The 26978-nt window shown below is 51.4% G+C and overlaps 1 protein-coding gene across 1 annotated transcript in view; it reads right to left on the reverse strand.

The window, feature by feature from the left end:
• Positions 1–20433: 20433 nt before the first annotated feature.
• Positions 20434–26978, reverse strand: part of znf142 (zinc finger protein 142) — a 40934-nt gene continuing 34389 nt past the window's right edge. The window contains exon 9 of the mRNA XM_078403250.1: positions 20434–25283. Coding sequence (XP_078259376.1) covers positions 24790–25283 — 494 coding nt within the window. The 3' untranslated portion in view covers positions 20434–24789. The remainder of the gene's footprint in view (positions 25284–26978) is intronic.

Consider the following 26978-nt stretch of genomic DNA (forward strand, 5'->3'; position numbering starts at 1 on the left):
GTGTGGGCCGTGACTGACCACTGGCAGTGACCACTGCTCCCATTGGCCGTAGCTCGCCGGGTCAGCCTGAGGAAGGCGCTGGAGGACGTGGACGCGGTGGAGCAGGAGGCGGCCATCTTCCAGGTGGAGCTGTCCCACGCGGGGCGTGGAGGGCGCGTGGATCAAGGATGGCGTCCGTGTCAAGCCGTGTGCCAGCCGGCGTGTTAGCGTGTCGGGGAGAGTCCACGCCCTCACCCTCTCCCCCCTCACGTTGAACGACACGGGGACCATCGCCTTCCAGTCCGAGGGGGGTCCGCTGCTCTGCCCGGCTGACCGTCAGAGGTAGAGACCCCCCTCCCCTCAACTCCCCCCTCCCCTCACTACCCTACCCTCCCCTCACCTCCCCTCCCCAAACACAACACGACTCACCGTCAGTGGGTAGAGACCCCCTCACTGACCCCCACCCCCTCCGTACCCTACCCATCCCTCCCCTCCACTCCCCCTCCCCTCACCTCACCCACCTTTCCCTCCCCTCACTCCCCTCCCCACCCCCCCACCCCTCCCTGCCCAAACACTCCCCTCCACTTTCCCCTCACTTCCCCCTCCTCTACCAAACACTATCCAGGCTCACCATCAGAGGTAGTGCCCCCCACCCCCCCACTAACCCTCCACTCCCCCCTCCCCTTCCCCTCCCCTCACCGTGACGTTATGCCGGTGTGTTCCAGAGCCGCCGGTCACCTTCCTGAAGCCGCTGCAGGACCTGCGTGTCCCGGGACACCACGGTGGTGACGCGGGAGTGTGAGCTGTCCCGTCCCAACGTTCAGGCACGATGGTACAAGGTACGTGGACACCGTTAGAGGCAGTGACTACCCCCTCCCTCACTGACCCTCCTCCCTCCCTCCCTCCCCTTCCCCCTCCCCTCCCCTCCCCTCCCCTCCTCCTCTCCCCTCCCCTCCACCCCTCCCTCCTCTCCCCTCCCCTCCACCCCACACCCCTCTCCCTCACCCCCTCCCCCTCCACCCCTCCCCCCTCCACCCCTCCCCTCCCCTCCACCCCCACCCCCTCCCCCTCCACCCCACCCCCTCCCCCCCCACCCCACCCCCCCTTCCCCCACCCCTCCCCACCCCTCCCCCACCCACCCCTCCCCTCCCCTCCCCCTCCCCTCCGCTCCACCCCACCCCATCCCCACCCCACCCCACCCCACCCCACCCCACACCCACTCCACTCACTCCTCTCCCCCTCCCCCTCCCCTCCTCTCCCCTCCCTGCCCTCCACTCCCCTCCCCAACTAGCTCACCGTCTCACACCCCAGCAGCACGAGTGGCCACTCAGCCCCTCGAGACTATCCCACCACTCAAATGTCATTAGCCCCTTTTACAAGGATGTTGCCAATATATAAATATATATCACATTGAATGGTGTGTACGTATGTATATACATGTACATATGTTGTACCAGTATCAGGCAGTTATTTTCCTATGTATTTACACATATATGTGTGTGTGTATATATATAAAAATATATATCTGTGTGTGTGCGTGTATATATATTCGCGTGTGTGTGTGTATATATGTGTGTGTATATATACATATATATATGTGTGTGTGTATATATATGTGTGTGTGTATATATGTGTGCGTGTCTATATGTGTGTGTGTGTGTGTATATACATATTATACGTGTGTGTGTATATATATGTGTGTGTGTCTATATATGTGTGTTTGTCTGTATGTGTGTGTGTATATATACACATATATATGTGTGTGTATATATATATATGTGTGTATATATAATATGTGTGTGTGTCTATATGTGTGTGTATATATATATGTGTGTGTGTGTGTATTTATCTACCTGTGACCACTTTCAGGTAACTGTGTACCTGCGCTCCTAGACCCCTCTGCCCTACAACGCTCCCTGTCTACCTGTGACCACTTTCAGGTAACTGTGTACCTGCGCTCCTAGACCCCTCTGCTCTACAAACACTCCCCAGGGCCCTGCCATTCACTTTACCATATCTGTCCCGTTGTTCTCCTGACACAGAACGACTGGGAGCTCAAACAAAGCAACAGCGTCCGGATTTATTCCTTGGGGAGAAGCGGGTAGTGCAGCTGGGACGGTGCGGGATGGAAGAATCCGGAACCTATACCTGCGACGTTGGGGACAGCAAGACCAGCGCCAAGCTGGAGGTTTACGGTGAGTTTTGCTAATTGGCTTCGCGTGCCGCAAGGCCGGGCTCGTACTCGGAAGGAGTTATATGGGATAGACTGATGGCAGTCATGGAGAGTTTAGATCAATAGATAATAGGTGCAGGAGGAGGCCATTCGGCCCTTTGAGCTAGCACCGCCATTCAATGCGATCATGGCTGATCATTCTCAATCAGTACCCCAGTTCCTGCCTTCTCCCCGTACCCCCTGACTCCGCTATCCTTAAGAGCTCTATCTAGCTCTCTCTTGAATGCATTCAGAGAATTGGCCTCCACTGCCTTCTGAGGTAGAGAATTCCACAGATTCACAACTCTCTGACTGAAAAAGTTTTTCCTCATCTCCGTTCTAAATGCACTAGGACACCCAGATCTCGTTGTAACAGTCACCGAACAGTGAAAGGCCCGGATAGCGTGGACGTGAGAGGATGTTTCCACTGGTAGGAAAGTCTTAGGGTTGCCAACTGTCCCGTATTAGCCGGGACATCCCGTATTTTGGGCCAAATTGGTTTGTCCCGTACGGGACCGCCCTTGTCCCGTACGGGACCGCCCTTGTCCCGTATTAGGCCCCTAGGTTCGCTGTAGGCCCGGACACTGTAGGCCCGGGGTTCACTGTAGGGCCCGGACACATGTAGGCCCGGACGCTGTAGGCCCGGACGCTGTAGGCCCGGACGCTGTAGGCCCGGACGCTGTAGGCCAGGACGCTGTAGGCCAGGACGCTGTAGGCCCCCGACACTGTAGGCCCGGACACTGTAGGCCCCGACACTGTAGGCCCGGACACTGTAGGCCCCGACACTGTAGGCCCCGACACTGTAGGCCCCGACGCTGTAGGCCAGGACGCTGTAGGCCAGGACGCTGTAGGCCAGGACGCTGTAGGCCCGGACGCTGTAGGCCCCGACACTGTAGGCCCGGACACTGTAGGCCCGGACGCTGTAGGCTCGGACGCTGTAGGTCCCGACGCTGTAGACCCGGACGCTGTAGGCCCCGACATTGTAGGCCCCGACACTGTAGGCCCGGACGCTGTAGGTTTCTGACATTTTAGCTCCAGACAATAGACAATAGGTGCAGGAGTAGGCCATTCGGCCCTTCGAGCCAGCACCGCCATTCAATGTGATCATGGCTGATCATTCTCAATCAGTACCCCGTTCCTGCCCTTCTCCCCATACCCCCTGACTCCGCTATCCTTAAGAGCTCTATCTAGCTCTCTCTTGAAAGCACTCAGAGAATTGGCCTCCACTGCCTTCTGAGGCAGAGAATTCCACACTCTAGGACCGGAGGCCCGGGCGCCGCCTGACGGAGGTTGCGTAGCAACCCGTCTCCCGGCCTGGGCGGCCGCCATTGGTGGAGCGGGAGCACGTGGCCGCTGGCTGGGTGAGGTCACGTGGGGCACGGGGCGGTGACGTCACCTTGTCCCGTATTTGGGAGTGAGATAGTTGGCAACCCTTAGAGAGTCTAGGATCAGAGGGCGCAGCCTCAGAATTAAAGGATGCTTCTTAAGGAAGGAGATGAGGAGGAATTTCTTTAGTCAGAGGGTGGTGAATCTGTGGGATTCTTTGCCACAGACGGCTGTGGAGGCCACAAGTCAGTGGGTATTTTTAAGGCAGAGATAGATAGATTGTTGATCAGTGCGGGTGTCAGGGGTTACGGGGAGAAGGCAGGAGAATGGGGTTAGGAGGGAGAGATAGATCAGCCACGATTGACTGGCGGAGTAGACTCGATGGGCCGAATGGCCTAATTCTGCTCCTATCACTTATGACTTTAGTCTAGTTTAGTTTGTCAGGGCCAGCTGTTATCAGGCAACTGAACCATCCCACCACCAACTAGTGAGTCTAGTTTATTGTCCCGTGTACCGAGCGAGGTACAGTGAGAAGCTTGTGTTGCGCGCTAACCAGTCAGCGGAAAGACAATGCATGATTACAGTCGAGCCGTCCACAGTGTACAGATACAGGGTAAAGGGAATAACGTTCAGTGCAAGGTAAAGCCGGCAAAGTCCGATCAAGGATAGTCCGAGGGTCTCCAATGAGGTGGATGGGAGGTCAGGACCGCTCTCTAGTTGGTGAGAGGACGGTTCAGTTGCCTGATAACAGCCGGGAAGAAACTGCCCCTGAATCTGGAGGTGTGCGTTTCCACACTTCTGTACCTCTTGCCCGATGGGAGAGGGGAGAAGAGGGAGTGGCCGGCCGGGGTGAGACTGGTCCTTGATGATGCTGCTGGTCAGCAGTCCCAACCTTCCCATCTACCTCATTGGAGACCCTCGGACCAACTTCGGCTGGACTGTACTGGACTTTACCTTGCACTAAACGCAATTCACGGGCGGCACGGTGGCGCAGCGGGTAGAGCTGCTGCCTCACGGCGCCAGAGACCCGGGTTCCATCCCAACCACGGGCGCTGTCTGTACAGAGTTTGTACGTTCTCCCCGTGACCTGCGTGGGTTTTCTCCGGGCGCTCCGGTTTCCTCCCACACTCCAAAGACGTGCAGGTTTGTGGGTTAATTTGGCTTCAGTAAAAATAAATTGTAAATTGTTCCTCGTGGTTAAGGATAGTGTTAGTGTGCGGGGGGGGGGGATCGCTGGTCGGCACGGACTCGGTGGGCCGAAGGGCCTGTTTACGCGTTGTATTTCTAATCTAAACTAAGCTAAATATGGAACATACTGATTGCTTTCCATCTTGACAACATCCTCTGGCAGGGTGAGCAACAGTGAACGCAATACGCTCATGTTCGGCAGCCTCTACGGAGAAAAGGGATAGGTGGCCTTTCGGACAGAAGGGTCTCAACCAGAAACGTCACCCATTCCTTCTCTCCACAGATGCTGCCCGACCTGTTGAGTTACTCCAGCTTTTTGTGTCCGTGTTTAGTTTAGAGATACAGCGTGGAAACAGGCCCTTCGGCCCACCGGGTCCGCGCCGCCCAGCGATCCCCGCACACTAACACTATCCTACACACATTAGGAACAATTTTTTTACACTTACACCAAGCCAATTAACCTACAAACCTGTACGTCTTTGGAGTGTGGGAGGAAACCGAAGATCTCGAAGAAAACCCACGCAGGTCACGGGGAGAACGTACAAACTCCGTACAGACGGTGCCCGTAGTCGGGATCGAACCCGGGTCTCTGGCGCTTTGAGGCAGCAGCTCTACCCGCTGCACCACCGTGACGTCCTAGATTCAGGTTATCTTCGTAATCGTGTATTGTCTTTCCGTTGACTGGTCAGCACGCAACTAAAGCTTTTTACTGAACCTCGGTACACGGGACAATAAACTGAACTAAACTAAACCAGCTTAACTAAACCGTCTCAACCGACCTGATCTCCCAGTGGCTCAGCACTTCAACTCCGCCTCCCACTCCCAGTCTGACCTTTCTGTCCTGGGCCTCCTCCATTGTCAGAGTGAGGCCCAGCGCAAATTGGAGGAACAGCACCTCATATTTCGCTTGGGCAGCTTACACCCCAGCGGTATGAACATTGACTTCTCTAACTTAAGATAATCCCTGCTTTCCCTCTCTATCCCCTCCCCCCTCCCAGTTCTCCCACTGGTCTTCCTGTCTCTGACTACATTCTATCTTTGTCCCGCCCCCTCTCCTGACATCAGTCTGAAGAAGGGTCTCGACCCGAAACGTCACCCATTCCTTCTCTCCCGAGATGCTGCCTGACCCGCTGAGTTACTCCGGCACTCTGTGAAACGTCACCTATCCATGTTCTCCACAGATGCTGCCTGACCCGCTGAGTTACCCCGGCACTCTGTGAAACGTCACCTATCCATGTTCTCCACAGATGCTGCCTGACCCGCTGAGTTACCCCGGCACTCTGTGTCTACCTTAAACTAAACCAGCTCCTGGCAGTTTCTTCCTACGCAACACTCCCATGTCTTGTCTTGTCTTATCCGTGTGCGTTACAGAGCGGGAGGTCGTCATCGTGAAGCCGCTGGAAAATCTGGAGGTGCGGGAGAACGGTAACGCGGTCTTCGTCTGCGAGGTTTCCCACGAAGGAGTCAAGGGCGAGTGGTGGAAAAACGGAGAGAAAGTCAAGTCGAACAACTGCGTCAAGATAAGGCAGGAGGGTGAGCACGGACTCGGCCCGGCCAGCGCGGACTCGGTGGGCCGAAGGGCCTGCGCCCAAACACTGTATCTCTAATGTCTAAAGTAAAGACCTACATGGATAGGACAGGTTTAGAGGGACGTGGGCCAAACGCAGGTAGGTGGGACTAGTGCAGATGGGGCATGTTGGTTGGCATGGACAAGTTGGGCCGAAGGGCCTGTTTCCACGCTGGATTACTCTGTGTCTCTGTGTGACTCTGTGACTCTGTGTCTCTGTGTCCCTGTGTCTCTGTGTCCCTGTGTGTCTCTGTGTCCCTGTGTCCCTGTGTCCCTGTGTCTCTGTGTGTCTCTGTGTCCCTGTGCCTCTGTGTCCCTGTGTCTCTGTGTGTCTCTGTGTCCCCGTGTCCCCGTGTCTCCGTGTCCCCGTGTCTCCGTATCCCCGTGTCCCCGTGTCCCCGTGTCCCTGTGTCTCTGTGTCTCTGTGTCCCTGTGTCTCTGTGTCCCTGTGTCCCTGTGTCCCTGTGTCTCTGTGACTGTGTCCCTGTGTCCCTGTGTCTCTGTGTCCCTGTGTCCCTGTGTCTCTGTGTCCCTGTGTCTCTGTGACTGTGTCCCTGTGTCTCTGTGTCCCTGTGTCCCTGTGTCCCTGTGTCTCTGTGACTGTGTCCCTGTGTCCCTGTGTCTCTGTGTCCCTGTGTCCCTGTGTCTCTGTGTCCCTGTGTCTCTGTGACTGTGTCCCTGTGTCTCTGTGTCCCTGTGTCCCTGTGTCCCTGTGTCTCTGTGACTGTGTCCCTGTGTCCCTGTGTCTCTGTGTCCCTGTGTCCCTGTGTCTCTGTGTCCCTGTGTCTCTGTGACTGTGTCCCTGTGTCTCTGTGTCTCTGTGTGTCTCTGTGTCTCTGTGTCTCTGTGTCTCTGTGTGTCTCTGTGACTCTGTGTCTCTGTGACTGTGTCCCTGTGTCTCTGTGTCCCTGTGTCTCTGTGACTGTGTCCCTGTGTCTCTGTGTCCCTGTGTCTCTGTGACTGTGTCCCTGTGTCTCTGTGTCCCTGTGTCTCTGTGACTGTGTCCCTGTGTCTCTGTGTCCCTGTGTCTCTGTGTCTCTGTGTGTCTCTGTCTCTGTGTCTCTGTGTGTCTCTGTGTGTCTCTGTGTCTCTGTGTCCCTGTGTCCCTGTGTCCCTGTGTCTCTGTGTGTCTCTGTGTCTCTGTGTCTCTGTGTGACTGTGTCTCTGTGTGTCTCTGTGTCTCTGTGTCTCTGTGTGACTGTGTCTCTGTGTGTCCCTGTGACTCTGTGTCTCTGTGTGACTGTGTCCCTGTGTGACTGTGTCTCTGTGTGTCTCTGTGTCTCTGTGTCTCTGTGTCCCTGTGTCCCTGTGTCTCTGTGTGTCTCTGTGTCTCTGTGTCTCTGTGTGACTGTGTCCATGTGTGACTGTGTCCCTGTGTGACTGTGTCCATGTGTGACTGTGTCCCTGTGTCTCTGTGTCTCTGTGTCTCTGTGACTCTGTGTCTCTGTGTGTCCCTGTCTCTCTGTGTCTCTGTGTCTCTGTGTCTCTGTGTCTCTGTGTCTCTGTGACTCTGTGTCTCTGTGTCTCTGTGTGACTCTGTGACTGTGTCTCTGTGTGTCTCTGTGTGACTCTGATGTCTCTCCCTTTGCACATATCCAGAGAGCAAGCACTTTCTACTGATCTGCGGGGTGAGGGCTGAGGATGGTGGGGAGATCCGCTTCACAGCCAAGAACGTGGAGTGCTCAGCTACCCTCGACGTTGACGGTGAGTCTGACGAGGTTGTGGGTTCAAAACCCACCTCAGATACCCGATCCTTTAATCTGGGCTAACGCACCAAAGTGTCTCTCATAACAAGAGGATTGAGTATAGGAGCAAAGAGGTCCTTCTGCAGTTGTACAGGGCCCTAGTGAGACCGCACCTGGAGTACTGTGTGCAGTTTTGGTCTCCAAATTTGAGGAAGGATATTCTTGCTATTGAGGGCGTGCAGCGTAGGTTTACTAGGTTAATTCCCGGAATGGCGGAACTGTCATATGTTGAAAGACTGGAGCGACTAGGCTTGTATACACTGGAATTTAGAAAGATGAGAGGAGATCTTATCGAAACATATAAGATTATTAAGGGGTTGGACACGTTAGAGGCAGGAAACATGTTCCCAATGTTGGGGGAGTCCAGAACCAGGGGCCACAGTTTAAGAATAAGGGGTAGGCCATTTAGAACGGAGATGAGGAAAAACATTTTTAGTCAGAGAGTTGTGAATCTGTGGAATTCTCTGCCTCAGAAGGCAGTGGAGGCCAATTCTCTGAATGCATTCAAGAGAGAGCTAGATAGAGCTCTTAAGGATAGCGGAGTCAGGGGGTATGGGGAGAAGGCAGGAACGGGGTACTGATTGAGAATGATCAGCCATGATCACATTGAATGGCGGTGCTGGCTCGAAGGGCCGAATGGCCTCCTTCTGCACCTATTGTCTATTAATTTTCGATGAGATTTAGAATATTGGATTTAGAATATTGTGTTCAGTTCTGGGCACCATGTTATAGGAAAGATATTGTCAAGCTTGAAAGGGTATGGAACGAGCTGCTGGAGGAGGTAGTTGAGGCTGGGACTATCCCAAAGTTTAAGAAACAGTTGGACAGGTACATGGATAGGACAGGTTTGGAGGGTTATGGACCAAGCGCAGGCAGGTGGGACTAGTGTAGCTGGGACATTGTTGGCCGGTGTGGGCGAGATGGGCCGAAGGGCCTGTTTCCACACTGTATCACTCCATGACTCTAGATGTGCATACAAGACCTGCCCCACCCTCTGTTAGCGTGGAAAGTCAAGACTTGCAGGAACATGATGAGCGTTTGTGGGCACTGGGCCTGTACTCGCTGGGGTTTAGAAGGATGAGGGGGGACCTCATTGAAACGTACAGAATAGTGAGCGGCCTGGATAGAGTGGATGTGGGGAGGATGTTTCCACTAGTGGGAGAGTCTAGGACCAGAGGGCACAGCCTCAGAATTAAAGGACGTTTCTTTAGGAAGGAGATGAGGAGGAACTTCTTTAGTCAGAGGGTGGTGAATCTATGGGATTCATTGCCACAGACGGCTGTGGAGGCCAAGTCAAACGATATATTTTTACAGTGGAGATGGACAGATTGTTGATCAGTGCGGGTGTCAGGGGTTATGGGGAGAAGGCAGGAGAATGGGGTTAGGAGGGAGAGATAGATCAGCCGTGATTGAATGGCGGAGTATTGATGGGCCGAATAATAAGATCATAAGTGATAGGAGTAGAATTAAGCCATTCGGCCCATCGAGTCTACTCCGCCATTCAATCACGGCTGATCTATCTCTCCCTCCTAACCCCATTCTCCTGCCTTCTCCCCATAACCCCTGACACCCGCACTGATCAACAATCTATCTATCTCTGCCTTACAAATACCCACTGACTTGTGGCCTCCACAGCCACAATGGCCTAATTCAGCACCTAGAACCTTTATGGACATAATAAGCTAAACTAACATACGCCTCTGCAGTTCTTTGTGTCTACATTGGAAGAATGGATCGACTGGGCTTGTATTCCCTGGAGTTTAGAAGGATGAGTGGTGATCTTATAGAAACATGCAAATTTCATAAGGGATGCAGTAAAAATGTTCCCGATGTTGGGGGAGTCCAGAACCAGGGGTCACAGTTTACGAATAATTGGTAGGCCATTTAGGACTGAGATGAGCTTTGCAGTCTTGGCCTCTCAATTTGAGGAAGGACGTCCTTGCTATTGAGGCAGTGCAGCGTAGGTTTACCAGGTTAATCCCCGGGATGGCGGGACTGTCATTTGAGGAAAGATTGGAAAGACTGGGCTTGTATTCACTGGAGTTTTGAAGGATGAGAGGGGATCTTATAGAAACGTATAAAATTATAAAAGGACTGGACAAGCTAGACGCAGGAAAAATGTTCCCAATGTTGTGGGAGTCCAGAACCAGGGGCCACACAGTCTAAGAATAAAGGGGAGGCCATTTAAAACTGAGGTGAGAAAAAGCTTTTTCACCCAGAGAGTTGTGAATCTGTTGTGAACATTTTTCCTGCGTCTAGCTTGTCCAGTCCTTTTATAATTTGATACGTCTCTATAAGATCCCCTCTCATCCTTCTAAACTCCAGTGAATACAAGCCCAGTCTTTCCAAATCTTTCCACATATGACAGTCCCTCCCATCCCGGGGATTAACCCGATGAACCTACGCTGCACTGCCTCAATTGAACGGCGGTGCTATCTCGAAGGGTTGCATGGTCGATGTTTCTAATAATGAGCCTCTCCGTGCAGAGCTGCCGATTAAGATCGTCAAGCCACTGCGGGACAAGACTGCGCTGGAGAAGCACAGGGTGATTCTGGAGTGCACTGTGTCCAAGCCCAGGGCCCAGGTGCGCTGGCTCCGGGGTGGGCAGGAGCTGGAGGCCAGCGACAAGTACCACATCAGCAGCGAGGACTGCTACCGAAAGCTGGTCATCCACGGCATCACGCCACAGGACGAAGACACCTACACCTGCGACGCCTTCGATGACCGCTCCTCGGCCAGAGTCCTGGTGGAAGGTACGGAGGGAGGGTGGTGAATCTGTGGGAGTGGAGAGGGCACCTTCAACATGATCGTGGCCGTTCATCCAGAGTTGAGAAGGATGAGGGGGGGGGGGGGGGGTGGGGGGACCTCATTGAAACGTACCGAACAGTGAGCGGCCTGTCTGATGTATACATGCAACAATATGGTAATATCCCATCCTCGTCGTTTCATTCTCTGAAGCACGCATTGAGTGGGAGACCAAAACAATAGACAATAGACAATAGGTGCAGGAGGAGGCCATTCAGCCCTTCGAGCCAGCACCGCCATTCAATGCGATCATGGCTGATCACTCTCAATCAGTACCCCGTTCCTGCCTTCTCCCCATACCCCCTCACTCCGCTATCCTTAAGAGCTCTATCCAGCTCTCTCTTGAAAGCATCCAACGAACTGGCCTCCACTGCCTTCTGAGGCAGAGAATTCCACACCTTCACCACTCTCTGACTGAAAAAGTTCTTCCTCATCTCCGTTCTAAATGGCCTACCCCTTATTCTTAAACTGTGGCCCCTTGTTCTGGACTCCCCCAACATTGGGAACATGTTTCCTGCCTCTAATGTGTCCAATCCCCTAATTATCTTATATGTTTCAATAAGATCCTCCCTCATCCTTCTAAATTCCAGTGTATACAAGCCTAATTGCTCCAGCCTTTCAACATACGACAGTCCCGCCATTCCGGGAATTAACCTAGTGAACCTACGCTGCACGCCCTCCAACACAGGTCTGGACACAAGATCGCCATTTTAACTCTCTGTGCATTTTAGCAAATGTGCAGGCACAGCTTTACCATATTGTTGCATATATACATCACATAGCAGCTTTACCATATTGTTGCATGTATACATCACAGCCTGGATAGAGTGGACGTGGAGAGGATGTTTCCACCAGTGGGAGAGTCCAGGACCAGAGGGCACGGCCTCAGAATTAAAGGACTGGAGAGGGGATGGAAAGGGGAGAGAGAGAGGTGGGAGGGTGGGGGAAAGAGGGTGGGGGAGATGGGTGAGAGAGGGGAGAGAGAGATGTGAGAGGGTGGGGGAGATGGGTGGGAGAGGGTAGAGGGGTGGGGAGGTGGGAGAGATGGGTGGAGAGGGAGGGGTGTAGAGGTGGGGAAAGGACGTTCCTTTAGGAAGGAGATGAGGAGGAATTTCTTTAGTCAAAGGGTGGTGAATCTGTGGGATTCATTGTCATATTTCCCTGTACAGACTCTATGAGTGGTGGATAGTTTAGATTAGTCACAGAATAGTGAGCGGCCTGGATAGAGTGGATGTGGGGAGGATGTTTCCACCAGTGGGAGAGTCTAGGACCAGAGGGCATGGCCTCAGAATTAAAGGACGTTCCTTTAGGAAGGAGATGAGGAGGAATTTATTTAGCCAGAGGGTGGTGAACAAAGATAATAGAGCAGAGCAAGATAGACCACATGACCCTAAAAACCGTAGTACGTCATGGCACCATTTTAGTCGGCCGAAACTTGTAGAAACATTTTAAAAGGGAGAGGGGGAGGGGTGTAGAGGTGGGGAGAGGGGATGGAGGGGGTGGGGGGGTGGGAGAAGGGGAGGATGGGGAGGAGGGTAGAGGGGGAGGGTGGGGTGGAGATCGGGGGGAGATGGGTGGGGAGAGGGGGAGGATGGGTGAGGAGGGTGGGCGAGAGAGGATGGGGAGATGGGTGGGGGAGGGGGGAAGAGGGAGGGGTGGAGATGGGTGGGAGAGGCGGGGAGTGTAGAGGTGGGGAAAGATGTGGAGAGGTGGGGAGAGGGGAGAGACGGAGGGGTCCCATGAGACTGACCAGCCGGTACCCGCGTGTGCTACAGAACAAGCCATCATGGTGGTGAGGGAGCTGGTGGACGTGGAGGTGTGGGCTCCGGGTGTTGCCATGCTGGAGTGTGAGCTCTCGATGGAAGTGATCAGAGCGCCGCAGTGGAGCCTGAACGGCCGTCCCCTCGCCCGCGGGCCCGGGGTGCGGATGGAGACTGCGGGCACCGTCCAGCGCCTGGTGCTGACCGACACCACCCCAGCCATGAGCGGCCTGGTCAGGTTCACCGCCGGGAAGGCCCGGACCAGCGCCCAGCTCACTGTCAAAGGTAAAACCGCTCAACCAGTGCCGGCTCACCGGCCCCAAACTGCACCGCGATAGACGGATAATGCCGGAGTAACTCAGTGGGTCAGGCAGCATCTGTGGAGAACATGGATGGGTGACGTTTCGGATCGGGACCCTTCTTCAGATGGATGGGGCAAAGAAAGCTAGAAGAGAGGTGGGGGCGGGACAAAGCCTTGCAAGTGATAGGTGGACACACGAGAGGGAGATGGGTTTGTAAGGTCATAAGTGACAGGAGCAGAATTAGGCCATTCGGCCCATCGATTCTACCCCGCCATTCAATCGCGGCCGATCTATCTCTCCCTCCTAACCCCATTCTCCTGCCTTCTCCCCATAACCCCTGACACCCGCACTGATCAATAATCTATCTATCTCTGCCTTAAAAATATCCACTGACTTGTGGCCTCCACAGCCGTCTGTGGCAACGAATTCCTATTAACTACCCTCTGACTAAAGAAGTTCCTCCTCATCGGGTTCCATCCCGACTACGGGCGCTGTCTGTACCGAGTTTGTACGTTCTCCCCCTGACCTGCAACAGAACATGCAATGTAGACAAGACATTAGGTGCAGGAGGAGGCCATTCGGCCCTTCGAGCCAGCACCACCATTCAATGTGATCATGGCTGATCAGTCTCAATCAGTACCCCGTTCCTGCCTTCTCCCCATACCCCCTGACTCCGCTATCCTTAAGAGCTCTATCTAACTCTCTCTTGAAAGCATTCAGAGAATCAGCCTCCACTGCCTTCTGAGGCAGAGAATTCCACAGATTCACAACTCTCTGACTGAAAAAAGTTTTTCCTCATCTCCGTTCTAAATGGCCTACCCCTTATTCTTAAACTGTGGCCCCTGGTTCTGGACTCCCCCAACATTGGGAACATGTTTCCTGCCTCTAACGTGTCCAACCCCTTAATAATCTTATACTTTTGAATAAGATCCCCTCTCATCCTTCTAAATTCCAGTGTATACAAGCCTAGTCGCTCCAGTCTTTCAACATATGACAGTCCCGCCATTCCGGGAATTAACCTAGTAAACCTACGCTGCACGCCCTCAATAGCAAGAATATCCTTCCTCAAATGTAGAATAGTAGAGAACAGGAACAAGTCCTTCGGCTCAGTGTCCGTGTCGAACATGTAAAAAATCATGAGAGGAGTAGATCGGGTAGACACACAGAGCCTCTTGCCCAGAGTAGGGGAATCGAGGACCAGAGGACACAGGTTTAAGGTGAGGGGGGTGGGAAATATTTAATAGGAATCTGAGGGGTGACTTTTGCACGCAAAGGGGTGGTGGGTGTATGGAACGAGCTGCCGGAGGAGGTAGTTGAGGCTGGGACTAACGCAACATCCAAGAAACATTTGGACAGGTACATGGATAGGACAGGTTTGGAGGGATATGGGCCAAGCACAGGCAGGTGGGACTAGGGTAGTTGGGACATTGTTGGCCGGTGTGGGCAAGTTTGGCCGAAGGGCCTGTTTCCACGCTGTGATACTATGACTCTCTGATGCCAAATTAAACTAATCTCACAGCGATCACTCTCTCTCTGTCTCTAAACAGAGAGAGAGAGAGAGAGAGAGAGAGAGAGAGAGAGAGAGAGAGAGAGAGATGCAAAGACATCACCCTAAGAGGAATGACATTTTTGATGATGCTATTTATATTTAAGGATCATCTCACAAGGACCCAAGTTGGTTCTTGCAGCTGTTGAGATCCATAACATTAATGCAACTTGGCTGCAGCAAGTCTTGCTGTGCCCTGTGATGCCAGCAGGTGTCAGTGGTGAGCTGCCAGTGTGGCCAAGGCTCAGGTTATACAGTAAAGCACAGTCAGAAGATGGACACAGAGTGCTGGAGTAACTCAGCGGGTCATAGAAACATAGAAAATAGGTGCAGGAGTAGGCCATTCGGCCCTTCGAGCCTGTACGCACCGCCATTCAATATGATCATGGCTGATCATCCAGCTCAATATCCCGTACCTGCCTTCTCTCCATACCCCCTGATCCCTTTTGCCACAAGGGCCACATCTAACTCCCTCTTAAATATAGCCAATGAACTGGCCTCAACTACCTTCTGTGGCAGAGAATTCCACTGATTCACTACTCTCTGTGTGAAGAAATGTTTTCTCATCTCGGTCCTAAAAGACTTCCCCCTTATCCTTAAGCTGTGACCCCTTGTTCTGGACTTCCCCAACATCGGGAACAATCTTCCCGCATCTAACCTGTCCAACCCCTTAAGAATTTTATATGTTTCAATAAGATCCCCCCTCAGTCGTCTAAATTCCAGCGAGTACAAGCCTAGTCAATCCAGTCTTTCTTCATATGAAAGTCAGGCAGCATCTGTGGAGAACATGGTTAGGTGACGTTTAAGATGGGAATGGGAGGGGGAGTTGAAGTGCTAGTTCTAGTTTGTTCAGTCCTTTTAAGATTTTATACGTATTAACCCTTGCTTTCCCTCTCTCTCCATCCCTCCCCATCCTCGTTCTCCGACCAGTCTGACTGTCCTGATTTACATTGTACACCTCGTCATCCCCTTCCCTTCCCGAACAATTACCTATTCTACATTTTCCTTGAGCTTAGTCCCTTTTGATCTCTTATTTTCACACCTTACCCCCTCCATTCCTCTAGTTTCCCCCTCTCCCCCGACTCTCAGTCTGAAGAAGGGTCTCGACCCGAAACGTCACCCATTCCTTCTCTCCAGAGAAGCTGCCCGACCCTCTGAGTTACGCCAGCATTTTGTATCTATTTTTGGTGTAGATCAGCATCGGCAGTTTCTCCCTGAGCATGTAAGTGACCGACTGTTTCATAGACGTTGGGATGGTCCCTGCCTCAACTACCCCATGGTAGCTCATTCCATACACCCTCCACCGTCTGTAGGAACCTCCATCGTCCGTATGAACCTCCATCGTCCGTATGAACCTCCATCGTCTGTATGAACCTTCATCGTCTGTAGGAACCTCCATCGTCTGTAGGAACCTCCATCGTCCGTATGAACCTCCATCGTCCGTATGAACCTCCATCGTCCGTATGAACCTCCATCGTCTGTATGAACCTTCATCGTCTGTAGGAACCTCCATCGTCTGTACCCCTCAGATTCCTTTGTTGACTTGTCTCCCTTGTTGTTTACAGATGAGCAGATGGAGCAGATGTAAGAATGATGGTGACCACTCGAGAAGGTTCTCACACCGACAACAGGTCATCTCCAGACCCCCCCCGCACGCACTGACCCCTCTACCCTCGATGTGTGGGCGAGGCATCCCATGTCTTGTTGTGGGCCCAACAGACCACGTCTCAAGTCACCTCTCACCACATCTGAAACCCCCTACACACTGCACGATGAAGGAGGGTCCCGACCCGAAACATCAGTCTGAAGAAGGGTCTGGACCCGAAACGTCACCTATCCATGTTCTCCACAGATGCTGCCCGACCCGCTGAGTTACTCCAGCACTCTGTGAAACGTCACCTATCCATGTCCTCCACAGATGCTGCCTGACCCGCTGAGTTACTCCAGCACCTTTTGTCTTCCTTTGTAAACCAGCATCTGCGAATCCCGTTTCTCCACACTGCTGGCTGGTTACAGAGTTGGCTACTCCCTTGCATTAACCTGGAGTGTCTAGCAACTGAACTCTGGGAGTGTCCAGCAACTGAACTCTGGGACAGTGTGACAAGTACGAGGCAGGAGAAAGATGCAGGGGAGCAGACAAAATTGAACGTGATTTTCATTTCCGTTGAAAGTTTTTATTAGTTTGAAACATAGAAAACAAGTGCAGAAGGAGGCCATTCGGCCCTTCGAGCCTGTACGCACCGCCATTCATTGTGATCATGGCTGATCATCCACAATCAGTAACCCGTGCCTGCCTTCTCCCCATATCCCTTGATTCCACTAGCCCCTAGAGCTCTATCTAACTCTCTCTATAATCCATCCAGTGAATTGGCCTCCACTGCCCTCTGTGGCAGAGAATTCCACAAATTCACAACTCTCTGGGAGAAAATGTTTCTTCTCACCTCAGTTTAAATGGCCTCCCATTTATTCTTAGACTGTGTGGCCCCTGGTTCTGGACTCCCCCAACATTGGGAACATTTTTTCCTGCATCTAGCTTGTCCAGTCCTTTTATAATTTTAAACGTCTCTATAAGATCCCCTCTCATCCTTCTAAACTCCAGTGAATACAAGCCTAGTCTTTTCTATCTTTCCTCATATGACAGTCCCGCCAACCTGGTGAACCTACACTGCACTGCCTCAATTACAAGGATGTCCTTCCTCAAATTAGCAGACCAAAGCTGCGCACAATAGTCACTGGAAAGTATTGAAAGTGGGGAGAGACAATGCTGAGGTCGGGTGTTGAGGAATGAGTTGGTTTTCTGCTAGGCCACAGAATGGCAAAGTTTGGATGTCCAGTGACCGCTGGTCGGAGTGGAAGGGTTGCAAGCGTCGGGAGCTGCAACTTTAGTTTAGTTTAGAGATAGACAATAGGTGCAGGAGGAGGCCATTCGGCCCTTCGAGCCAGCATCGCCATTCAATGTGATCATGGTTGATCATTCTCAATCAGTACCCCGTTCCTGCCTTCTCCCCATACCCCCTGACTCCGCTATCCTTAAGAGCTCTATCTAGCTCTCTCGTGAATGCATTCAGAGAATTGGCCTCCACTGCCTTCTGAGGCAGAGAATTCCACAGATTCACAACTCTCTGACTGAAAAGGTTTTTCCTCATCTCCGTTCTAAATGGCCTACCCCTTATTCTTAAACTGTGGCCCCTGGTTCTGGACTCCCCCAACATTGGGAACATGTTTCCTGCCTCTGACGTGTCCAACCCCTTAATAATCTTATACGTTTCGATAAAATCTCCTCTTATCCTTCTAAATTCCAGTGTATACAAGCCTAGTCGCTCCAGTCTTTCAACATACGACAGATACAGTTCAAAAACAGGCACTTCGGCCCACTGAGTCCGTGCCGACCAGCCATCACCTGTAAACTAGCACTATTACACAACACACTAGGGACAATTTACAATTTTTACTTACGCCAAGTACCCTACAAATTAACCCTGGGTTATCATATCATATCATATCATATATATACAGCCGGAAACAGGCCTTTTTCGGCCCTCCAAGTCCGTGCCGCCCAGCGATCCCCGTACATTAACACTATCCTACACCCACTAGGGACAATTTTTTACATTTACCCAGCCAATTATCCTACAAACCTGTACGTCTTTGGAGTGTGGGAGGAAACCGAAGATCTCGGAGAAAACCCACGCAGGTCACGGGGAGAACGTACAAACTCCTTACAGTGCAGCACCCGTAGTCAGGATCGAACCTGAGTCTCCGGCGCTGCATTCGCTGTAAAGCAGCAACTCTACCGCTGCGCTACCGTGCCGGTAGCTTGGTAAATTGGCTTTGGTAAAAATGTGGATTTTGCTTCCATCCTCGGTATAAACCAGCATCTGCAGTTCCTTCCCAAGGCCTCCTCTCTTTGCGCACGTTCTCTTTGGAGACCTTTGGAACGTTCATTCCCACCCACAACCACCCGAAGATCAATCTCTTACCTCGACGGAGTTGCGATGTTTCTCCGTGTGGTATCTCCGTCCCCACTGCGGCCTAACGTCGAGGAGTTGGCGGCCTTTCCTGGAGACCGGCCTCCCGGCGCTTCAACACCGCGGGCTTTAACATCGCGGAGCTTGCGATCCTCTGCCGGGGATCGACTGCGGAGAGCTCCGACCGCGGGGCCTGTGGACTTTAACACCGTGAAGCCCGCGGTCTCTGGTGAGAAGAGGCCGACTCGGGAGCTCCATGCCGCGGACAGTATCGACCACCCCGACGTGGGGAGTTTCGATCGCCCCGACGCGAGGGCCTCGGACGGTTGGCAGCGGCGACTACGGACGGTTCAACAGCCCCGACCGCGGGTGAACAAAGAGGAAGACGATTGAACTTTATTACCTTCCATCACAGTGAGGAATGTGGAATCCACTGTGGTGGATGTTTATGTTAAATTTTATTTCATGTGGCTGTGTGTCTTGTTGCTTTTCACTTCGTTTGGCTGTGTGGTAATTCAAATTTCACTGTACCTTAATTGGTACCTGTGACAATAAATTGATCTTGATCTCTTGATCTTGAAGATTAGATGAGGTCAGAATCCTGTACAGCCAGTCAGAAGCAAATACTAGTCTTCCCACCCCCCACCACTCCCCATTTTTGAAGACTTCACCAACCACGATTCACAAGATCATAAGTGATAGGAGCAGAATTAGGCCGTTCGGCCCATCAGGTCTACTCCACCATTCAATCATGTCTGATCTATCTCTCCCTCCTAACCCCATTCTCCTGCCTTCTCCCCATAACCCCTGACAACCGTACTAATCAAGAATCTGTCTATTTCTGCCTTAGAAATATCCACTGACTTGTGGCCTCCACAGCCGTCTGTGGCAAAGAATCCCACAGATTCACCACCCTCTGACTAAAGAAATTCCTCCTCATCTCCTTCCTAAAAGAACGTCCTTTAATTCTGAGGCTGTGCCCTCTGGTTTAGCCTCTCCCATTAGTGGAAACATCCTCTCCACATCCACTCTATCCAAGCCTTTTTTTAAATTCTGTATGTTTCAATGAGGTTCCCTCCCCCCCCTCTCATTCTGCACTCTGTATCTTCCCCTTTGCTCCACCTATTGTACTTTGAGTTTGATTTGATTGCATTGATGTCTGGTATTAGACATTAGGTGCAGGAGGAGGCCATTCGGCCCTTCGAGCCAGCACCACCATTCACTATGATCATGGCTGATCATCCACAATCAGTACCCCGTTCCTGCCTTCTCCCCATATCCCTTGACTCCACTATCATTAAGAACTCTATCTAACTCTCTCTTGTAAGCATCCAGAGAATTGGCCTCCACCGTCACCTTAGGCAGAATTCCACAGCTTCAGAACTCTCTGAGTGAAGAAGTTTTTCCTCATCTCCGTTCTAAATGGCCTACCTCTGATTCTTAAACTGTTGCCCCTGGTTCTGGACTCCCCCAACATCGGGAACATGTTTCCTGCCTCTAGCGTGTCCTATCCCTTAATAATCTTATTTGTTTTAATAAGATCCCCTCTCATCCGTCTAAATTCCAGTGTATACAAGCCCAGTCTTTCAACATACGACAGTCCTGCCATTCCGGGAATTAACCTAGTAAACCTACGCTGCACGCCCTCAATAGCAAGAATATCCTTCCTCAAATTTGGAGACCAAAACTGCACACAGTACTCCAGGTGCGGTTTCACTAGGGCCCTGTACAACTGCAGAAGGACCTCTTTGCTCCTATACTCAACCCCTCTTGTTATGAAGGCCAACATGCCATTGGCTTTCTTCACTGCCTGCTGTACCTGCATGCTTCCTTTCAGTGACTGATGCACTAGCCCACCCAGATCTCGTTGTACGTCCCCTTTTCTTGACACCATTCAGATAATAATGTGAAACAGCGGCTCCAGTAGTTGAACTACTGGAAAATTGCAGGGTCTACCCTTGGCAATGCCATCGCTCATTAAACATCAAACATGTTATCAATCCTCGAAGTAAACCTCCACTCAACAATGCTTCCATGGTTATTTATGGGCTTCAGGTTCACATATATGTATATATTTATATATATATATAAAAAACAATGCTTTGTCAATCTTCCAGTTCTGTACAGACAAGCTGAACATATACATATTATAACATGATAATTGAACAATATATTAATATTTCTAATTGCTGCCAGGTTCCGTGAGGAGTTACCTCCACCGCGTTAAACGACTTCACATCTTTTAGTTTAAATTAGAGATACAGCGCAGAAACAGGCCCTTCGGCCCACCGAGTCCGTGCCGACCAGCGATCCCCACATATCAACACTTCCAGGGACAATTTTACATTTATACACCAAGCCAATTAACCCACGAACCTGCACGTCTTTGGAGTGTGGGAGGAAAGCGAAGATCTCGGAGAAAACCCACGCAGGTCACGGGGAGAACGTACAAACTCCGTACAGACTGCACCCGTAGTCAGGACCGGACCCCGGTCTCTGGCGCTGAACATGTTCCCAATGTTGGGGGAGTCCAGAACAAGGGGCCACAGTTTTAAGAATAAGGGGTAGGCCATTTAGAACGGAGATGAGGAAAAACGTTTTCACCCAGAGTTGTGAATCTGTGGAATTCTTTGCCTCAGAAGGCAGTGGAGGCCAATTCTCTGAATGCATTCAAGAGAGAGCTAGATAGAGCTCTTAAGGATAGCGGAGTCAGGGGGTATGGGGAGAAGGCAGGAACGGGGTACTGATTGAGAATGATCAGCCATGATCACATTGAATGGTGGTGATGGCTAGAAGGGCCGAATGGCCTCCTCCTGCACCTTTTGTCTATTATCTATTAACTCCCAGGTATTTAAAGTGTAAACTACCCAAGCGAAATATGAGGTGCTGTTCCTCCAATTTGTGCTGTCAAGGGTAGACCTAGGTAGACACCAAATGCTGGAGTAACTCAGCGGGTCAGGCAGCATCTCAGGAGAGAAGGAATGGGTGACGTTTTGGGTCGAGACCCTTGTTCAGTCTGATGTCAGGGGAGAGGGCAGGATAGAGATAGAATGTAGTCGGAGACAGTAAGACTAGTGGGAGAACTGGGAAATGGGGAGGGGATGGAGAGAGAGGGAAAGCAAGGGCTTCTTGAAGTTACAGAAGTCAATGTTGATACTGCTGGGGTCAAGTCAAGTCAAGTCAAGTTTATTTGTCACACACATATACAAGATGTGCAGTGAAATGAAAGTGGCAACGTCTGCGGATTGTGCTAAACTACAAAACAGAATAGAAAAAAAAAAAATTAACACAAAAAATTATCTAATGACCTGGTTGACTGAATGGAGTTTTGCTCTGTCCAAAGTTGAAGTTAAGGACCACCTTTGGTTACAGCCATCTCTCAAGGTCCTCGCAAAGCCATTCGACGAGAAAACATCTCCCAGCAATTCCATGCGCAGAAACAGGGAGAAGCATCAGTAATTAAGGGAGAAATAGCCAGCAAATTAACAGCTCAGCTGTCAAAGCCAAACTGAATCCTTGCCCTGAAATGGTTCAGTATAAGAGGGAGTGGCTTTCGACCAGTCTTGTGAGATCCTATCTTCAGTAACCAAACCAAGCACCCTTGGCCTATTGCACTGTGCAAACTGAAAGCTAGCCTTATCTCAGGGTGCAGAATGAGTTTCTACTGAAGGCACCAGTTTGGTCTCCTAATTTGAGGAAGGACGTCCTTGCTATTGAGGCAGTGCAGCGTAGGTTCACCAGGTTAATCCCCGGGATGGCGGGACTGTCATATGAGGAAAGATTGAAAAGACTGGGCTTGTAGTCACTGGAATTTAGAAGGATGAGAGGGGATCTTATAGAAAGATATAAAATCATAAAAGAACTGGACAAGCTAGATGCATGAAAAATGTTCCCAATGTTGGGGGAGTCCAGAACCAGGGGTCACACAGTCTAAGAATAAAGCGGAGGCCATTTAAAACTGAGGTGAGAAAAAACATTTTCACCCAGAGAGTTGGAATTCTCTGCCACAGAGGGCAGTGGAGGCCAATTCACTGGATGAATTTAAAAGAGTTAGATAGAGCTCTAGGGGCTAGCGGAATCAAGGGATATGGGGAGAAGGCAGGCACGGGTTACTGATTGTGGATGATCAGCCATGATCACAATGAATGGCGGTGCTGGCTCGAAGGGCCAAATGGCCTCCGCTTGCACCTATTTTTTTTAAAAAGGACATACCTTTAGATAGAAATTTTGTTAGTCAGAAGGTGGTGAGTCTGTGGAATTCATTGCCACAGACAAATGTGGAGACCAAGTCTTTGGGTATTTTTTAAAGCAAAGATTGACAGATTCTTGATTCTAAAAGTGCCTCAAGGCTTAAGGGGAGAAGGCAGGAGAATGGGGTTAAGAGGGAAAAATAGGTCAGACATGATTGAATGGCGGAGTGGACTCGATGGGCTGAATGGCCTAATTCTGCTCCTATGTCTTATGGTGTGAATTATCTGGTTGCCCCATTACAGGAAGGATATGGAGGTTTTGGAGATGTGGAGATTAGAAAATAGGTGAAGGAGGAGGCCATTTGGCCCTTCGAGCCAGCACCACAGCCAGATTCTAGATTAATACGGGTGTCATGGATTATCATCATATCATATCATATCATATATATACAGCACGGAAACAGGCCTTTTCGGCCCACCAAGTCCGCGCCGCCCAGGATTATGGGGAGAAGGCAGGAGAATGAGGTGAAGAGGGAAAGATATATCAGCCATGATTGAATGGGGAGAATAGTCTAATGCAGTGGTCTTCAGTCTGAAGAAGGGTTCTGAACCAAAACCTCACCGATCCATGTTCTCCACAGATGCTGCCTGACCCGCTGAGTTACTCCAGCACTCTGTGAAACGTCACCTATCCATGTTCTCCACAGATGCTGCCTGACCCGTTGAGTTACTCCAGCACTCTGTGAAACGTCACCTATCCATGTTCTCCAGTGATGCTGCCTGACCCGCTGAGTTACTCCAGCATTTTAGAGTTGAAACATTGCCAAACTGAGCCCATCAAGTGTCTTGAAAAGCTGAACATGGATTGTGCTGATAAATGAGGAGGAATTATTTTAGTTAGAGGGTGGCGAATCTGTGGAATTCATTGCGGCAGACAGCTACGGAGGCCAAGTCATTGGGTATTTGTAAAGCGGAGGTTGACAGATTCTTGATTAGTACGTGTATCGAAGGTTATGGCGGGAAGGCAGGAGAATGAGATTGAGAAGTAAAAATAGATCAATCATGATTGAATGGCGGAGCCAGACTCGATGGGCCGAATGGCCTGATTCTGCACCCATGCCTGACAAACCCATGCGGAAGTTTTATTCTGATCTTCCACAGGGATTTCAGTGGAAGCTGCGGGAATGGCCATGGGCATTTGCAATCACTCTGGGGTGGGCAGCCCGTGGTCAATTATCCACCATACAGTTTTGGTCTCCTAATCTGAGGAAAGACATTCTTGCCATAGAGGGAGTACAGAGAAGGTTCACCAGATTGATTCCTGGGATGGCAGGACTTTCATATGAAGAAAGACTGGATAAACTCGGCTTGTACTCGCTGGAATTTAGAAGACTGATGGGGGATCTTATAGAAACTTACAAAATTCTTAAGGGGTTGGACAGGCTAGATGCGGGAAGATTGTTCCCGATGTTGGGGAAGTCCAGAACAAGGGGTCACAGTTTAAGGATAAGGGGGAAGTCTTTTAGGACCGAGATGAGAAAGTTTTTTTTCACACAGAGAGTGGTGAATCTGTGGAATTCTCTGCCACAGAAGGTAGTTGAGGCCAGTTCATTGGCTATATTTAAGAGGGAGTTAGATGTGGCCCTTGCGGCTAAAGGGGTCAGGGGGTATGGAGAGAAGGCAGGCACAGGATACTGAGTTGGATGATCAGCCATGATCATATTGAATGGCGGTGCAGGCTTGAAGGGCTGAATGGCCTACTCCTGCACCAATTTTCTATGTTTCTATGATACAGATGCACCTTCTCTCCCTCTCGCTCTCTGTCCCTGTCCTGACCAGCAAGTCCCAGCCCTTTGCAACTCACCTTGGACTTGCTGCGATGGTGGGAAGCAGGTGACAGCCCTCTCGTACAATGACGCGTTGTTGCATGCAAGTACGCAGCCAAAGCAATGTCAGCGACAGTCGCCAGTTTTGTTGTTTACGTTGGTCTGGTAAGGTCCAGGGTCTCAGTGGGTAGAGGGGTGGCGTGGTTGTCCATCCCTGTACTTGAAACGGCACGGTTCCTCGCCTGCTGGAAGGACAGTCAAGTCCTGTGCGTGCCAGCACACACACATACATACATGCACCTCAGGTGAATCCACTACCTGTTTAGATGGTTGGCAGCTTGGGGGGGGGTGGGCAGTCCCAGCGGTTGGGAAACGTCAATGTCCTTCGGAGGTGACCACGATTTCGATGGCCGCAGATTCGAGGGGGAGGGCGGCGGGCAGGGGTTCCCCGATGCCGAGGTGACGGGAGCCCAGGGCGTGGGCGAGGGGCACCTTGCCCACCCCCTGGCTGGGGTCCGCGGCTTTCAGGGGGTGGTGGCGCCGGATGTGTTTCACCACCTGGAACTTCTGCTTGGCCTTGTAGCTGCAGTGGCGGCAGTAGAAGGGGTGCTCGTTGGTATGGGTGAGGTAGTGGTGGCGCAGGCCAGCCTGCCAGCGGAAGCCCCGGCGGCAGACCCCGCACACGTGGGGCTTGTCCTCGCTGTGCTTCTTCAGGTGGGTCTTCAGGAGGAAGCGGGTCTTGAACCCTTTGCCACACTGCTCGCAGATGAAGCTCCGTGCCTCCTTGTGCCGCGTCTCCTTGTGGGTCCGCAGGGCGTCCGCCCGGTTGGTACGGTAGTCGCACTGGTCGCACTGGTAGGGCTTGGCACCTGCGGAGATGGACGCCTACGGTTAGCCAAACGACCCGCCAACGCTTGCCCACACTGGGCTAATGAGCCACAAAACGTAAGCCCAGAGTCCCACAGCAAACTTAAACCACCCATTCATAGAAACATAGAAGGTATCACAAAATGCTGGAGTAACTCAGCGGGTCAGGCAACATCTGTGGAGAACATGGATAGGTGACGTTTCACAGAGTGCTGGAGTAACTCAGCAGGTCAGGCAGCATCTGTGGAGAACATGGATAGGTGACGTTTCACAGAATGCTGGAGTAACTCAGCAGGTCAGGCAGCATCTGTGGAGAACATGGATAGGTGACGTTTCACAGAATGCTGGAGTAACTCAGCAGGTCAGGCAGCATCTGTGGAGAACATGGATAGGTGACGTTTCACAGAGTGCTGGAGTAACTCAGCGGGTCAGGCAGCATCTCTGGAGAGAAGGAATGGGTGACGTTTCACAGAGCGCTGGAGTAACTCAGCGGGTCAGGCAGCATCTCTGGAGAACATGGATAGGTGACGTTTCACAGAGTGCTGGAGTAACTCAGCGGGACAGGCAGCATCTCTGGAGAACATGGATAGGTGACGTTTCACAGAGTGCTGGGGTAACTCAGCGGGTCGGGCAGCATCTCTGGAGAGAAGGAATGGGTGACGTTTCGGGTCGAGACTCTTCTTCAGACTGATATCAGGGGGGGGGTGGGACAAAGAAAGGATATAGGTGGAGACAGGAAGACAGTGGGAGAACTGGAAGGGGAGAGGGGAAGAGAGGGACAGAGGAGCTATCTAAAGTTAGAGAAGTCAATGTTCATACTGCTGGGCATAGAAAACATAGAAAATAGGTGCAGGAGGAGACCATTCAGCCCATCGAGCCAGCACCGCCATTCTATGTGATCACGGCTGATCATCCACAATCAGTAACCCGTTCCTGTTTTTCTCCCCATATCCCTCGATTCACTGGAATTTAGAAGGATGAGAGGGGATCTTATAGAAACGTATAAAATTATAATAGGACTGGACAAGCTAGATGCAGGAAAAATGTTCCCAATGTTTGGGGAAGTCCAGAACCAGGGGCCACAGTCTAAGAATAAAGGGGAGGCCATATAAAACTGAGAGTTGTGAATTTGTGGACTCTTTGGGTGAAAAAGCCACAGAAGGCAGTGGAGGCCAATTCACTGGATAGATTTAAGAGAGAGTTAGATAGAGCTCAAGGGGCTAGTGGGATCAAGGGATATGGGGAGAAGGCAGGCATGGGTTACTGATTGTGGATGATCAGCCATAATCACAATGAATGGCGGTGCTGGCTCGAAGGGCCTAATGGCCTCCTCCTGCACCGATTTTCTGTTTCTATGATTGCGTTAGCTCTAAGAGCTATATCTAACCTAACACTTAAAAACCTCGTAAAAGCCTCTGAAAATGGAGGCACTTTGTTTGAAGAATGGTCTTGACCCGAAACGTCACCCATTCAATAGACAATAGGTGCAGGAGGAGGCCATTCGGCCCTTTGAGCCAGCACCGTCATTCAATGTGATCATGGCTGATCGTTCTCAATCAGTTCCTGCCTTCTCCCCATACCCCCTGACTCCGCTATCCTTAAGAGCTCTATCCAGCTCTCTCTTGAATGCATTCAGAGAATTGGCCTCCACTGCCTTCTGAGGCAGAGAATTCCACAGATTCACAACTCTCTGACTG

Source organism: Rhinoraja longicauda, chromosome 8 (assembly GCF_053455715.1).
Source record: "Rhinoraja longicauda isolate Sanriku21f chromosome 8, sRhiLon1.1, whole genome shotgun sequence".
Lineage (NCBI taxonomy): Eukaryota > Metazoa > Chordata > Chondrichthyes > Rajiformes > Arhynchobatidae > Rhinoraja > Rhinoraja longicauda.